General features: G+C 39.5%; 1 protein-coding gene across 2 annotated transcripts; it reads right to left on the bottom strand.

Annotated features, from left to right (window-relative positions):
* Window positions 1-7050: 7050 nt before the first annotated feature.
* LOC307269278 (uncharacterized protein) lies at window positions 7051-12794 on the bottom strand. 2 transcript variants are annotated; one of them, XM_080052203.1, is made up of 6 exons: window positions 12528-12794; window positions 10964-11376; window positions 10601-10760; window positions 9739-9834; window positions 9277-9367; window positions 7051-8431 (listed from the first exon to the last, which is right to left on the bottom strand). In XM_080052203.1, the coding sequence occupies exons 1-6, from the start codon at window positions 12577-12579 to the stop codon at window positions 8233-8235; spliced, it is 1011 nt and encodes a 336-aa protein (XP_079908329.1). In that variant the 5' UTR covers window positions 12580-12794; the 3' UTR covers window positions 7051-8232. The 2 variants fall into 2 exon arrangements, with proteins under 2 accessions (XP_079908329.1, XP_079908330.1); XM_080052204.1 differs by having other exon boundaries at window positions 10601-10757.
* Window positions 12795-13548: the final 754 nt, after the last annotated feature.

The following is a 13548-nucleotide window of genomic DNA, read 5'->3' as shown; positions in this document are numbered from 1 at the left end:
AGAGCAGCAACTGCAATATCTGTAACTATATGTATGTGATTCTTAGAAGTTAGCCAGAAAGAGCTACAACACTACACACAGTGGTCCGTCCATTTACTCAGCGGTGCTCTTCAATAGGGATGTTATGTTCCCAAAAGGAGACTTGCTCCATCATTATGCACTGCACAGCAGTATTTTAAACTGCTATTTCAAGGCTACTCTTCATTTGAGTGCATACCTCGGTATATACAGACCAAAAAGGGGCCAACATCCTTTGGTGCATAAATCAAATCAAAGCAGCCCTGGTCTTCCACACTCATTGTGATATAAACTGTTGGCCTACACTTGCCATTTATCAACAAAAGAATGGAGACGTGTAAGTGTTTTTGCTCTTTATACAGCTGCATACGCCCACTCAATGTTTAATGTCTGAACAGAGAGTTTCAGGAGTGTCACACTAAGGGCAAATCAGTTCTTGCAGAGTTTGGATTCAGGAAGGCCAATATGAATCAGTTGCCAAATTACTTCCAACAGGTCTTGGCAGGTCACTTTGCGTGTGTAGAAGAGATTATATCGATTAAACATGACATTGTTGTAAGGATTACACACATTTAATTTAGATGACAAAGTATACTATATCGAATCACAATAACAAACTCTGTAATTGCCCTCAACGGTTTCTGCCTGTAAACATGCATTTGTAAACATAAAGTGCAGTGTTAAACTGTAATGTATTTCTAATAGATTTTTAATTGTGGAAAAAAACTATTTGGGGATGTACTAGAAATGCCCCATTTTGTCTGTGCTGCATGCACGGCCTAGATGTCATGGGCAGACAGTGTGTCGATAGTAGAATCGAGGAGGACCACACCAGTAAATGTCACCAACTAATCAGACCTAGTCACATCTGCAGTTATGTTTAAAGTCCCAATGAGGAACTTTTCAGTATTTTTAAAACAGTCTCATTTTTCCTCTGATGATCATAAATTACCTGTAACAGCGAACGAGACCATCAGTGCAAATAATGCTGTTTTTATATAGTTTTTATAAGAGCTTTATGACAGCTGGCGTCTAGAAATACTACCGCTTTTGTCCAAAAGGGCCGCTAGTTAACAAAATTCCTCGTAGCACCTTTAAATGCTTTTATATATGTTGCTTCTGCAACTGACTTTAGCATAGCACTTTTCCCAAATCACGTTGTTCATTCAAAAGGTTAACTGCAGTTAGAGCGGTTTGCCTTGGTAATTAGCTTGGATGTAGTAGTGACTGTAGCCTGGAAATCCAGACCCTGATATCTTGAACGATAGAGGGTCTGGCCACGATCAATAGTAATTTCCAACTCAAGGGGCGGCTCCTACTCGTGCATATCAAATGCCACTGCACACAGTTGGATAGCACTACAACCAATCAGAGCGATGCACAAGGTGACGTATTAAGTCCCGTTCGTTGCGAACAGCTGTTAAACTGTTAAATTCAACTTTTGCCGTGGTCCATATTAGATAGAACCAATTGAAACGTGAGTCGGGATTTCTCGACTTTTTGAACAAGCTTCAATGGAGAGTGTCCAGACCAACAGGCGCAGCAAATTTTATTTGCCAGCGCCTAGTGGCAGGTCTGGGAATGCCAGGCTATAGTGACTGCAGATTTCACACACTCCTTTCTCTTAATGAAACACAACTGAACCAGGAGATTTTGTCACAGGACTGAACAGATATCACAAAGCCCATTTCTAGTCTTAACTCAATTTTGCCTTTGCAGGTCTCATCCAGTGTGACCATCTGCTCTTCTTATGATAAGACCTTGAAGTTACTGTTTTTTGCAAGATTTGATGCAATTTCATTGAGATTTTTTTTGACTAATTATTTGACTGAAAAATGTAGTTTATTTCATAAATAGTTGGTCATAGTTTAAAAATGTGTCACTTTTATTTAAAAACAAACAAACATTTGGTTATAGTTGAAATGTGACACATGTAACATTGAATGGCATAGTTTGACATTTTGGGAAATACATTCCAGATGTCAACGGAACATCATGGAGCATCAGCTGCAGGAGTATTTTAAACCGTTTGTTACAATAGTTGATTAAATAAACGTGTCAAGTGTCTGCATGTGACTGCATTGAATCTGCAAACTACCATAACACAATGAACAGGGCCCAATGGTTCCGTGAAATGAAAGAAATGCTATCAAATATATCAAGATACGCTCAGAAAGCTTGAAAGATCAATCTGCAGGTATGGCTTGAAACGTGCAAAACATCCCAGTATCATCCTTAAGAGCTGATCCAAACAACACTCTCCAATCATATGTCTGTGGACATGTGTTTTCTATCCTGAGTTCCAGCAGGCACCCTGAGGCTCCAGGGGAATTCCACTATTAGATTCAGTATGATGTACTATGGCAGATATTTCTGTTAAATATTGATCACTGGCATAGGTGCATACTAATGATTTATACTGCAAACACTTGACTGGTAGTAAAATCTGTGATAAATCCTTAGCTAAAATGTTGCAAGAAAATCACCAAAGGTAAGCCAACTAGTGGTAAGGCTACTAATCAGGCCAAAGAAAACACAAAAGGCATCACTGCTTGTTTCAACTGGTCCTCAGCTTAAACAGCAAAACAACAATGTGAAAGTTTCTGTTAATCACAGAGGCAAGGCACATACAGTAAGCTTCTAACATATTGAAGCAACGGAAATACATAGATACCATAAAGAATGCTTTCATGCTTTATATCCTCAATATAGCATCTCACATACCAGGCATATTCCTTTTTTACGGGATCTGGTCCGGAGTATACTTGTAAAATCTCTATTAGATCCCCAAGGCCAGGTTGCTCATGCCAGACTCTCATCAAAGCCTTTTCACCTGGCTAGCTTTCCGCATTGTATAACCCAAGAAAAAAGCAAGCTGATGGATGTGTGGGGAAACACCAGCATTCTTTTAACGTATTTACCATGTCTGCTTCACAAAGAAATACAAGAAGTAAAGAAAGAAAGAAAGAAAGATTATATATAAGAGGTGAAGTGCCGCGGTAATAACTTTCCCCTAGTGTTTTACAGAGCAGTAAAATGTATGTGTTGTATGGAGTGTGTGGTTGAGACTGGGGTACTGAGGGCCTGTTATTCGTATACTGTATTTGTATGAAACACCTGAGGGAAGACATGTGCAGGCCATCTGCAGTGAATCCAAATGTTCTTACGTCGACAAGATCAATGCACCCACTTCAATAACAACACATGATACACACAAAAAAAGCACAAAAGGATAAATACTATGTAGGGGAGAACGGGGTAATCTGAGCCACTTTTTACATTTGCTCCCCTCTAAGCAAGCTAAAATGATTTATCACTCAAATTTACACATTTCCCATTAATTCAGGATGTTTCCTAGAAATGGGCATTAGCAGAATTTTTTCAAGACAAAGGGCAGTGAAAATATGATTGTTTTAAAAAAAGTTGTCATGTGGCTCACTTTACCCCAGCTGTGGGGTAAACTGAGCCAGACCAGGACAATCAAGGGGGTAAAGTGAACCAGCTGGGGGTAAACCACTTTCCACTCTGAAACTACCATAACAACACATATTGTAACAGTTATAATCCTGAAAGCTAGCCACACATTCCAGAACTAATGTCGGACTAGTAAAATAATGATGGGGTTTGGTCAATTAAGCAAAGCTAATTTTCTAAACACTTGAAAGTAACTCTGAACAAAATCAAATACAACATATTATAATTCAAAAGGTTTTAATAAGATTCAAATGAAAGATAGAACCAGTTAGATTAGAACACAGTCTGGGGGTCAGAAAACAGGACCCTTAGAGCCAGCTTGTGTCTGGGGGTTAATACATAGGAAAATCAGAACCAGCGAGAACAGCCTGGGACTCAGAACACAGGAGAAGACCCAACTGGATTATAACATCAGCCTGTCATACTCTACAACTAGGCCTACTCTACATTCCAGCCCTGAAGGTTACAGGGAAAGATGAGAAGGTGCTCTTTCCGTGTGGTTGCCCCAGGTCGTCTTCCTGGTGTATTTCCTTGGCATGATGGCTTTTCTACAATGTGTATGACATGTAATATTACATTAAAATATGTTTAAGACTAAACTTAACTTGTGCCTCATGGTGGGGGAAAGTGAGACAGTGGCTCACTTTCCCCCACAGCATTTGGCTCACTTTCCCCCACCACCACAATTTGAGAAAAAACTACCTCTCTTAGCATTTCAGGCTAATCTTCAGTTATCAGCATCACATGGTTTCATATGTTGGTAGTTCATCAACAAGTATGATAGAAGTTTTTCTACGTGAATACATTTGCTTTGGCACAACAGTTGATTAAGTTGACAGCAAGAAAATTTACTTTTACATGCAAAATACCTATTTTGGTGAAAAAAACATGCTTACCACAGCACCATGAGGTCCTCTCTTTCAGGGCCACGGGGAAATGAGAGGGGCTTGAAAACGTATATCTCACATGACCAAAAATGTTTTCCGTTGCCTAGATACAGGGGGTGGCTCACATTACCCGATGCCTCAGATTCCCCCGTTCTCCCCTATTATTTAACATGTATCAATTCATTATCAAAATTAATCTTCATTTTTAGTACCTTATACTGTAGTTAGTTCATGTATAAGTGGTGGCAAAATTATAATATTAAATCCACACCAAGAGGGTTATGTTTTTGTATGATCAATTTACACATATCAAAAAAAGGTACCCACATCTCCAATATGAAGAACATGTAATTGTCGCTCGTAACTTCCGAATCGTGCAGAGCAGAATCACTAACCTTTGCTTTGATTGTTTGGTCCAATAGTGATCTATCTACACTGTTTCACAAATTCCTTCCAACACATTTCATCCAGTCTCATTTGACAAAGAGTGTATGGATCATGCATTCTTCCTTGCAGTTGGGATTTGATGTCACAAAAATATGTATAGCATTCCAACTTACAAAAAAAAAAGCTTGTTAATAGCTACATCCAATTTTCAGCAAGGAACATTATGTCAAAGGAGCATTGGCTGCGGTCTTAAGCATAATGGAGCAACCTGACCACACAACAAGATTGTCTTGCACAATGTCAAGCACAAACACACTTTGGGTGAAGAAAGATTGAACGAAAACTACAAACACATGCTCACGAGATGTAAGCAAGCATGTTTTGTTTCTGGAATTTTTGAGGTAGATTGAGGAGTGGCCATTGTGTATTGCTGAGATGGAAATAGAGGATTCTTTTAAATCTAGGTTCCTTAGAACACATGTGGTGGATTTTGTTGCTTTAGTTCCTTCCCTCTTGTCTTATTCTCTTTCAATGTCATCCACATCACTCACTTCACAATGCAAGGGGATTTTTTTTGTTCTCGCAAACCGATTGGTATCTATTTAGAAAAACACCATCTTCTTTTCTGAAAGGTGATATGAAGGTCAACACCACCCTCAAGCTTGATGTGGTTACTGTCTCATGTGGTAAAATAAAAATAAAAACTGCAAGGATAATTTGGGCGGATTGGAAGAAACCCATTGTTCAAAGCAGCGAGCAGTGAGCTTCTTTTCAAGAAATTGGTCTTTTCACTGCAAATGCAATGAGCATTTATGAGGCTTCAAAATTGACACTGTTTGTTTTAATATTATGAATGGCGATCCGTCCGTATATAATATTCAGCTACATCATACATGTCTCTGTGCAAATTTGTATTTCTAAAACATAAAAACAGGCAGAAACGTCCTCAAAGTGATTCAACCCAAAATGGCTTGTAAATGGACTGATCTGAAGAATCCATTGTAGACACATTGAGAAACCGAAAAATTATAAACTAGGTATTGAGATTGCTGAGTCAGTCTTCTCACGCACACACACACACACCCCTCTTATTCACACAGGTGTCACTCCCACCCTTTTTCTGCCTCACCTGCAAGAAGACACGTCCGTGCACACACCGTGCAGCCTGTCAGTACACGGACAGTGACACATATCCAGCTGTTTTGTCTCAAAACTCCAGCACTGACTTGTTTTGTGTTTCGGTGGTGTTCACATGATCCATATTGAGTGAGAACAGTATAGTCCTATGCAGTGCAGTGGGACAAAGGTTAACGTATTATTCCTAAACCAATTATCCAAGTAAATACTACTAAATAACAATAGTAAAGCTGAAAATCAGCATTTGACCCTCACAGTTATTGTTTTATTTCAAATATAATGTGCTGGAGCACATCCAAAGCAAACCAGAAAAAATTAGCTACTGCATTGTAACCCGTTTTGCAGCTCCTCAACGAAAAACAAATCAAAAGTAATTAAGGTATTATAAAACTAGTTTCCTAATGATATAGTTTTACATACAGGTTCAAAGCCAAACAAATGTAATCATTGTGGAAGCTCAAACTTTTCTTTGAAGAATTTTATTTTTTAAACGTTAGAAAGAAAGCAAATTAGCTGCTTTTTTCTCATCAAGCATGTGGATGTGGTTTGGGAGGGTGTGGTACGCCATGTCATTTTCAGCATGCTGTATGCTGTTCATTAAAACGTTGTGCCCACTCATTAGTATAAACACTACCAGCAGGGGAGGTAAGGTGTCAGCTTTAGGCTTGGTGTTACTTTGTCTGGATCAAAATCCCAGAAAAGCCCATTAAAAGCAGAGCATAAACGTGAAAAGAGAACTCATTGCAATGCACCGTTGACACTTTTACACACAACATTTTTCTTTCTGGGTTGTGTTTTTGTCCAAACTCGGAGCTGGTCATTATTGCTAAATTAAAGGAGAGATCAAATGGACCTGCCCAACAACAAGCAGCCCCTCTCCCCCAGTGAAACACCCTTAGGGTTTCTGTTTCCTCCTGCTGGGAAGTTTCCATGCCACAGGGAAGCCATGTTCTCTGAGCCCTCATCACCTCCATCATCAACTTAATGAATCTGTGATTACTGCCTCCCTACAGACTGTCTGAAGTGATTACTATAAACGGTGCTTTTGTCAGCATTCTCTCTCCCCCTCACAACAACATAAGATTGACACAATACATCATGCCACTATGTAGTCAGTATAAAAAACAGTGCAAGTCATTTGTACACATTCAATTTTATTCGCTAGTTGACAGTTTACAAAAAACAACAACAAACATTCAGCCCAAGTTGCTGGTCTTACCAGGTTACCACACATCCAAATGCAAAATGTCAATGATAGTTGACAAAACAATTTGCAATAAATCTGTTTATGGAGCTGTCACTAGTATCTTATGATCTTCACAGTCAACCTTCATGGATGATTTTCTGTTAACAAGGTCGAGAATGAACTGTCACGCTCCAGTCAATGTCGCGAGCACATTCTATAACTATCTAAAATAATAAATGCTTATAAACTGTTAGTTTCAATTCCTGCGTAATCTAGGTGAGGATTTTATCTTCTCAACACTGAATTGTGCTAAGTAGACAACTTTCATCATGCAGCACCATTTCTTGCAACACAACAAAGCTGCTACACAACTGTAATTATGTCATTAATTATTTTCTGAAAATTGGCTATTAATCCTAATATAAAGGGTGAGTCGCAAAAAACCCTAGGTGTGTCTTTGATATGTTGTTTGGCATAATGTTAAATGTGAAATCAGCACTTTGCTTACAGACAGTCACCTGGGCTGACTCCACAGCACAAAAGTGTGTCTGACATCAAAGTGGAAGAGGTTTCAGTTAAGGTCTATAGGCACAAAAAAGATTAGTTGCTTAAGTGTTTACTAAAAGGCTCAAGCTGTTGGCTGGCTTTTTGAGCCCTTGAATAGTACAAATACTGAGTCTACAAACAATTCGGAGTACTTAAACAAAACCGTAACATTCCTTTTCAAACAACACGCAACTCCTCAAGTCTCCAACACCAGAGATCGGGGTCTGTATCATTGGACATTTAAAGTCCAGCCCATACTCATACTTATCCTATTCTGGCAGCTTCACACCAGCTTTCATATTCCTGTGGCTGCTTAGCCTCACAGTTACGGTCTCATACTGATCTCTGAACTTCATTTCACGAAATATTATATTATTCTTCTGATGAGAACAGCCTGAAACATCCCACACCCTAACCCTAATCTGGCCATTCATTTTAGATAATGTTTCCTTTTCACAACTGGCTGCCCCTTTTTTAGACACATTCATAGGAATTCCATGCATAACACATACACATGCATACATGCACAAAAATCATGCAAGCTTGCAAAAAAGTAAAAAAAAAAAAAAAAACACCCACATGGAAATGGTACAACCTTCAGGCCTCGTACAGAGGGGTAACAGTGCCATCCTTCCACTCAATCAGGATTTCTCCTCGCTGTAGAGTGGGGGAGGAGTGGGGGAGGCGCATGGCGTGCTGTGTCAGCGGTGCTCTTTCACTGGGCACTGGAGAGCCGGGAACACTCCCCTCTGGCCTTGGAGCGTATGCCTTCAAAACACACACCACCTTCTTCCTCCTGACACAGCAAGACACCAAGTGACAAAGAGTTGGTTGGCGTGCAATATTTCTTTGTATCAGAGCTACTATCAAATGTTTATCCCAGCGTTCCTTCCATATACTCCTCTTATTGGTTTTTCGGACGCAACACCATGTCTTCATCCAATCTAGCCCTGACAAAGACCCTAGTTTGGGTTGAAACCGGTTGGCTTTGTATATTTAAAATTGTTATATGCCCTAACCACTAAAGGCTTTTTATAATTATCATTGGCTCTGTGCGAGTGTGCCTGAGGAAACCCTAGTGATTCCTTTTTTTCCTAGGTTTTGTTGTTGTTGTAATCACAACCTTTTTTACTGTTGATTTAAACACATTTCTATTTGGTGCTGGTCTTCAACTTGCAGGGCATTATATGCCACTCAGCTGCCCAAAGCAGATAATGAGGGACCTGTTATGTCTACTACGTATGCCCCTTGCCCAGTTTCTGTATTGCTGTACGTATGTTGTTATGTTTCAAATCAATTGATTTTGTCTGAAATGTCAAATATGTTGTCATAAGCCCATCACACATTACCAGAGAGAGAAATGCCAACATTCTCCAGACCATCGCTCAATAAATTCATATATATTGTATATCCAATCTACGATTACATAAAACAAGCAAATACTTGCCATAGAGAAGCTGTTACCAGTCAGTTGTTTTAGCAGCATGGAAAAGAGTGACTGATAAGCAAAAGTATAATAATCAATTCACCTTATGTTGGTCAACTCATTGATTCAACCACATACTATATATTCTCAACAGTAAATCAATAGAAATAGAAAAATGTTTACCCTTGTGTGTCTGTGTGTGTTTAGGCACTCACCTATTGGAGTAAACATTGAGGATAAGAATCACAGTCCCCAGCACCAGAGCCAAAGAGCTTAGTACCAGCATTGTTATCTTCCAGCCCATTCCTTTACACATGCATAAACAGACCAATCAACACATCAATAGTTTACTTCTTTCACAGCTTGGATTCTTTGTTCATGCGTTTGTATAATTTATGGTAACACTCTGGACCTGCAAATAAAGGCCCATTCAAACTCCTTCACAAACATTACAACACACCCGCTATAAACATGGCTGGCTCTCTGTTTCTTATATATCTATCCCCACCTAGTGGTGTAAAAGTATATACATTTAGAATGAATCGGAAACATTGCTAAATAGGCTTCCCTGTCCGCCTTACATACAGTATTGTGGAGTCAAACATTTCCACAGATAATATTGGACACATACAGAGGATACATTATATATTTTGTCGATTACAGTTGACCAAACTCACCATAGTCCATAGTGAAGAAAAGCATGGTGGGATCTTTAGGGGACTTTGTGCTAGGGAAAGAAAGAAGCCCATCTACTGCTGGATTTGTTTCTGTGACTTCAAAATGAATAGCAGAGAAAACCAAAAAAGTAATTTAGCATCAATGACAAAAATAGACTCATAATTTGGATGTTCCTTTGCTCTGAAGAAAAGATAAATCTCACTTCTTAGCTAGAGCACATTTTTGATATATACAGTGACGTTGTTTGGAGAAGGGGCTGGCTGTGTTCCAGGATGGGAAAAAATATTGATCGGTCAGTAGTGCACTTAACTAAATTGGATCCTCATGCTAGGCTGTAATCCAATCTGCAGGCCACAGCAGAACACAGCATGCAACTGATATCAGTAAGCACATGGACATACAAATATATACAGTACATCTCACAGAAAATACATGTTGTTTTGCTGATTTTAGCCTACAAGTTTGCACTTGGCACATGTTTACATTCAATGCCAATCATTTTCAAATTATGCCGGCGGGCGGCTGAACACACCACCGATCGAAAATGGTCTATCCTTAAAACAGCAAGAGATATTTTTATTTTTATTTCTAGTAATCTACTGCTACCCTATCAAAATTAAACAGATATTTAACATATATATATATACATATACAGTATGTACTGTATATATGATAGATAGATAGATAGATAGATAGATAGATAGATAGATAGATAGATAGATAGATAGATAGATAGATAAGATAGATAGATACTGTAAATAAATAAATAGATGGTATGAAAAAAGTCAAGTAATGATATTGTTCTGATTGATGGCAGCAGGTTGACAAAGGTGAGTAAACTACTGCTAGCAAGATACTCACATGGCTCAGCCTGTCTGTGTGGGTCTGAAACACTAGGAATGACCTCTGGTTCCAAGGATTTCCCCAGATGGTGGAGAGTGTGTTGTTGGTGTTGGTCATGTTTGCTGTCTCCCCCATTGCACAAGGTCTGGTTGCCAAGTGTCCGCCACCTGCTGCCCTGCTTGTTAAGAAGGTGAGCCAAAGAGATCCATCCAGCCACGCCACCGTTAGGACATTACATAGACTTACTGTTATAAGTTGCAATTATTCTATAACTTGCATTTCCTTTTGAGTGTTTACATCCATTTTAAAACTAAGGTACAATCAGGTGATATCATGTCACAAAAAGCAGGACCATCTGTTGCATCTCAAAAAAATTCTCACCTGCTTATGTTCCCTGGAAAGGAAGACCAAAGTGGATTGTGGTGTGGCACTGAGGTGCAGCCCGCTCCCAGTCAACCTGAGAACGCCTTTATTGGAGCAGGACCAAGCTTGGCTGCTTGCCTCTCTGTCCGTATCCTCCACAGCTGCCACCACTCCGTCATCAGTCTTCTCACTTTCAGGCCCAAAGACGCAGGGCTGCAGCTGGACACCTTCATACTGCTCACCTGAAGCGGTCAGACACTCTCCAGTGTGGTGGCTGCTTAGAGCCTGGCCCTCCGACACCCAACGCCATTCCTGTAACAAGGCCCAATCTGAGCTGCAGTCACCCAGAGACACTCGAGACCCCGAAGTCCCTTCTTGCACCTGCAGACATTTACCCAGCAGCTTGTTCTGAATCTTTAAGCCAGATGCATCTGTGCAGGGGGGGGGGGGGGGGGGGTAAAACAATATGTTGACCAAGCTTGAATCTCATTATTAGTAGCTGACAAACCTCTCAGTCCACTTTTGGTAGCTTATGGGAGCAAGCCATGTATTAAAAATATAAACAGTGTATGTTACGGGTAGCCTACCAGGTCATGGCGCAGCACATTGAATTAATAACATAACATCATGAAGTTAAATGTTATCACACAAATGTAGGACAAATCCATGCAAGTTGGGATATTATAAATACTTGTATTAGCCTACATGAAATAGTTAGGCTACATGATATTATATTCTACAAAACTAACCCAAAAAAATGCATAAGCCTATCTGTAAATTTACCTCACATCACTGAGGTAAGCTATTGGCGAGTTAACAGTGTGTATGCTATATAATAATATGCTAATTGTCTTAGACAGGTTATCCACTAGACATGATCCAAAATGCAAATAGGTCAAACCATAGACCTACTCCATAGGTAAAGAGATTACTATATGTATTTGCTTCCTGGCAACATGTTTCTTACAATATTAATTCAGAGGTTTTAAAAGTCAGTGTCTTTTAATGCCAGGCTGTACTCGGCATAAAGCAGAAGCAACAACAAGCGTTCCATCATGAATGTATACAACCTGAACTTTTTCAGAGGGTTTGAGGGGTCAGCTTGAACTGTACCCTTTTTAAGGCAGCTAACAGCTAGCTACATTATTATAGTGAAATGTGCAGGATAAATAATACATTCGGCTGAACAGCTAAAGCTTGTTATTCACTTAATTAACATGTAACAACTTTAACAAAGTTGCTACATTTTAAGTTAGTGTAGGTAAATGGTAGCAACCCAGCCCAACTTCTAAGTTGCTACTTACAGTCCATGTAACTTACGTCGTCAACAGTGGGAACGTGTCTTTCGGCCGACTAACAATATGTAGCCTAACAATTTTGAAGCTAAATTTACTTTACAGAAAACTCCGATAGCCAATCGATCACGTCGTAGCAGGCGTTTCACTTGCCTAGACGTTTTGTTTTCTCAAGACCGTTCAGCCACTGGCATGAAACGACCGATCTAACGAAAGTAGGCTAAAATGTGTTGGCTGACTTAATAAAAGTGGAACAAATATTAAGCTACAATTTTCCGTATGCCTACCTGTGAAAATGAAGAAGACAAGCAGATAGACGCAGAGCTGCCCTCGTCCCATAGCGACGATGGCGATGACAGGCACTGATAGTTTTGTGGTAGCCCTTGACAGCTACCACCAACCCTTAGGCTATTCACCAACAGAGGCAAGTGCAAGTGGGTGGGAACAATACTTCATGCAACCTCCCTCTATGCATGCATCCATCACTTGGTTTAGACAGTGGAACGGAAGATCCATGTCATGCACTCCTCCTAGCAACTCTTCGGGTTGGCACGCATAGTTCCCACCAAATGAACTAATAAAAATCCCGTGTTTTGCATATCCTGTTGGTGTGTTGTAATAGCCTACTCTCTGATAGGCTAAATCATTCCCCCCACCTCCACACTTATGAACACTCCTTGTTTTCCACTACAGCAGGCAATAAACTGTGTTTACAACTATGCTATAACTCCATGGACTACCAATGAGATTTAAAGAGCATAAATCTGTTATAAGGAGAAAACACTGTCCTCTCTGAATAGGAATGCCCACTCCTTACTGTGAGGAATGGGACAGCTTTTAGAGGCCTACAGTGCATGGTCACATGATGTTTTTCTCTGATGCGCCACTAAGTATGTGAAAGGTCTTCATCAAAATAAATGGAATGAGTGTTTTTTTTTCTAACAAAGTCATATTTTAAATTTCTTTAAGATACACATTTGAGGTTTTGTCCACCTCTGTAAACCATAGACTGTCCCTTGATTTCCACCTTGCGTGACACTAGGCTTTTAAATAGAAGAAAACATGTTGACTTTAAGGGCATACAATTCTTTGTTTCACATTGCCATGAATTAATAGAAAGCTATGTAAAAAATAAGGAACCATGCAACACGTTTCATTCATGAAAAAAACACAATTACATGAATTAGCACCTAGCACATATAGTGATCATGTTGGTGCTACAATATGAGTCACATTATATATTTCCATGTATAACATAACTGTAAGCAATGTTGGACAGTAGTAAATATAAGAAAACACATAGTATTA

The sequence above is a fragment of the Ammodytes marinus genome (assembly GCF_949987685.1).
Source record: "Ammodytes marinus genome assembly, chromosome: 2".
NCBI classification, from domain to species: Eukaryota; Metazoa; Chordata; class Actinopteri; order Uranoscopiformes; family Ammodytidae; genus Ammodytes; species Ammodytes marinus.
This window is presented reverse-complemented; position numbering and strand designations above follow the sequence as displayed.

Coding starts and splice junctions, on each gene's coding strand:
- LOC307269278 (XM_080052203.1), bottom strand. CDS start 12,579: ATGGGACGAGGGCAGCTCTGCGTCTATCTGCTTGTCTTCTTCATTTTC. Junction 9,368..9,738: donor TTTCTTCACTATGGACTATG/GTGAGTTTGGTC, acceptor GCATGTGTAAAG/GAATGGGCTGGAAGATAACA. Junction 8,432..9,276: donor CTCAATGTTTACTCCAATAG/GTGAGTGCCTAA, acceptor TTGCTGTGTCAG/GAGGAAGAAGGTGGTGTGTG.